A 2,500-nucleotide genomic window follows, 5' to 3' on the forward strand; every position below is an offset into this window, starting at 1 on the left:
CCTTTCCTCGCTGGGTTATTTTTTTTCCCTGTTGGAGCCATTGGGATTGTAGCATCCCGCTTTTCGTATTAGGGGAGATGGTGGGAAGGGTTGAATCTGTGCCTGTTTGTGTATATTGTTGACGGGTCGCGTACACTAGTACTATATACTCAATTCTGTAACATTACATCACAACAATAACAATAATCGAAGCTTTATTTACTTTATACTTTTTTAATAAATAAATTTCTTTCTAAAAAAAAAAAAAAAAACCGAAAATTTTCAAACAATTTATTCAACTTTAGATTTATTCAATTCCGCATAATTCATTCATTGTATTTCATTCAAATATAAAATCTTGACAATAATGAAAAATGAATAACTCAATAATAGGATGAAATTCTATTTGGATTTTAGAGCTGAAGGCTATAAAGTAGTGCAGTTAAAGGCTGAAAAGGGACGATCCAAACACCTTAAGTAATGCCCAAGTATGCCTACAGTCTTCAATCACCATCCCACTCCAATCACTCTCCCCCCACTTCAATCACATTCACTCTCTAATCACCCTCCCACTCCATCACTTTCCCTACCAATCACATCGCCTCCAATCACCCTCCCACTCCAATACATTTCCTCTCCAAACACCCTCCCACTCCAATCACTTCCCTCTCCAATCACACCCCACTGCAATAACATCCCCTTCCAATCACCCTCCACTCCAACCACTTTCCCCACCAATCACATTCCCTCATCAATCACCTTCCCACTCCAATCACTTTCCCTCTCCTACACACTCCCACTGCAATAACAGTCCCTCTCCAATCACCCTTCCACTCCAACCACTTCCCTCTCCAATCACATCCCTCTCAATCACCTTCCCACTCCATCACCCCTCACACTCCAATTACAATCCATCTCCAATCACACTCACACTCCAATCACATTCCCTCTCCAATCACACTCCCACTCCAATAACAGTCCCTCTCCAATCACCCTCCCACTCCAATCCTTTCCCTCTCCAATCAACCTCCCACTCCAATAACTCCATCATCAATCACCTTCCCATTCCATTCCCTCTCCAACCACTCTCCCACTCCAATCACTTTCCCTCTCCAATCACCCCCCATTCCCAATCACTTTCCTCTCCAATCACCCTTCCAATTCAATCCCTTCCCTCTCCAATCACAATCCCTTTCCAATCACTTTCCCTCTCCGATCACATTCCTCTCCAATCACCCTCCCACTCCAATCACATTCCCTCTCCCTCTCAATCACAATCCCTTTCCAATCACTTTCCTCTCCGATCACATTCCCTCTCCAATCACCCTCCCACTCCAATCACATTCCCTCTCCAATCACCCTACCACTCCAATAACATTCCCTCTCCATCACATTTCCACTCCAATCACCCTTCCACTCCAATCACTTTCCCACTCCAATCACATCCCCTCTCCATCAACCCCCCCTCCAATCACCCTCCTATTCCAATCACATTCCCTCTCCAATCACCCTCCCACACCAACCATATTCCTTTTCCAATCACATTCCCTCTCCAATCACCCTCCCACACCAACCATATTCCTTTTCCAATCACATTCCCTCTCCAATCACCCTCCCATTCCAATCACATTCCCTCTCCAATCATACTCTCACTCCAATAACAGTCCCTCTCCAATTAATTCCTCATTAATCACCTTCCCATTCCAATCACATTCCCTCTCCAACCACTCTCCCACTCTAATCACCCTCCACTCCAATCACCCTCCCCCTTCCAACCAAACCCCCCCCCCTTTCCAATCACCCTCCCTCTCCAACCATACTTCCCTGCAATTACAATCCCCCTCCAACCCCCTCCCCCTCCCCCTCTCCCTCTCAGCTATAAACCCTTTAAAAAAGTAATCTAGGAGGACCCATTAAGGAAAAAACGTCTTATCTCAGGCTAAGTGAAAGAGACGTAGAGGGAGGGAAAGGAAGGGTAATGGAGGGGGACGAAGGGAGTAGAGGAAGGGGGAGGGGGTGTATTGGTGGTTATCTAGACCGGAAGGGAGAGTAAATTGAGAAGGGTTGCTCTATCTCCTCCTGTACTCTCTCAGCCTCGCTAGGAAGGAAGTCGAGCTTTGATGGATATCCATATTTCAAGTATTATTATTATTATTATTATTATTATTATTATTATTATCATTATTATTATTATTATTGTTGTTGCTGTTGTCAATATTATTATTATTATTATTATTATTATTATTATTGTTGTTGTTGTTAATATAACTGTTATTATTGTTATGATTATTATCATTATTATTATTTATTATAATTACTATTAATTTCATCATTATTATTACTATTATTATCATTTTATTATCATTATGATTATTTATTATTATTATTATTATTATTATTATTATTATTATTATCATCCTCTAAGCTACAACCCTAATTGGAAAAGCCGGATGCTGTAAGCCCATGGACCTCCAACTGGGAAAATAGCCCAGTGAGGATAGGAAATAAGGAAATGAGTAAA

General features: G+C 41.6%; 1 protein-coding gene across 1 annotated transcript in view; it reads left to right on the top strand.

Moving 5' to 3' along the window:
• LOC137659680 (uncharacterized) overlaps positions 1–1,640 on the top strand; it is a 21,062-nt gene extending 19,422 nt beyond the window's left edge. Inside the window, exon 2 of the mRNA XM_068394505.1 lies at positions 480–1,640. Within this exon, the coding sequence (XP_068250606.1) occupies positions 480–1,640 (1,161 nt within the window). The remainder of the gene's footprint in view (positions 1–479) is intronic.
• The last annotated feature ends 860 nt before the right edge of the window (positions 1,641–2,500 follow it).

The sequence above is a fragment of the Palaemon carinicauda genome, chromosome 20 (genome assembly GCF_036898095.1).
Source record: "Palaemon carinicauda isolate YSFRI2023 chromosome 20, ASM3689809v2, whole genome shotgun sequence".
Lineage (NCBI taxonomy): Eukaryota > Metazoa > Arthropoda > Malacostraca > Decapoda > Palaemonidae > Palaemon > Palaemon carinicauda.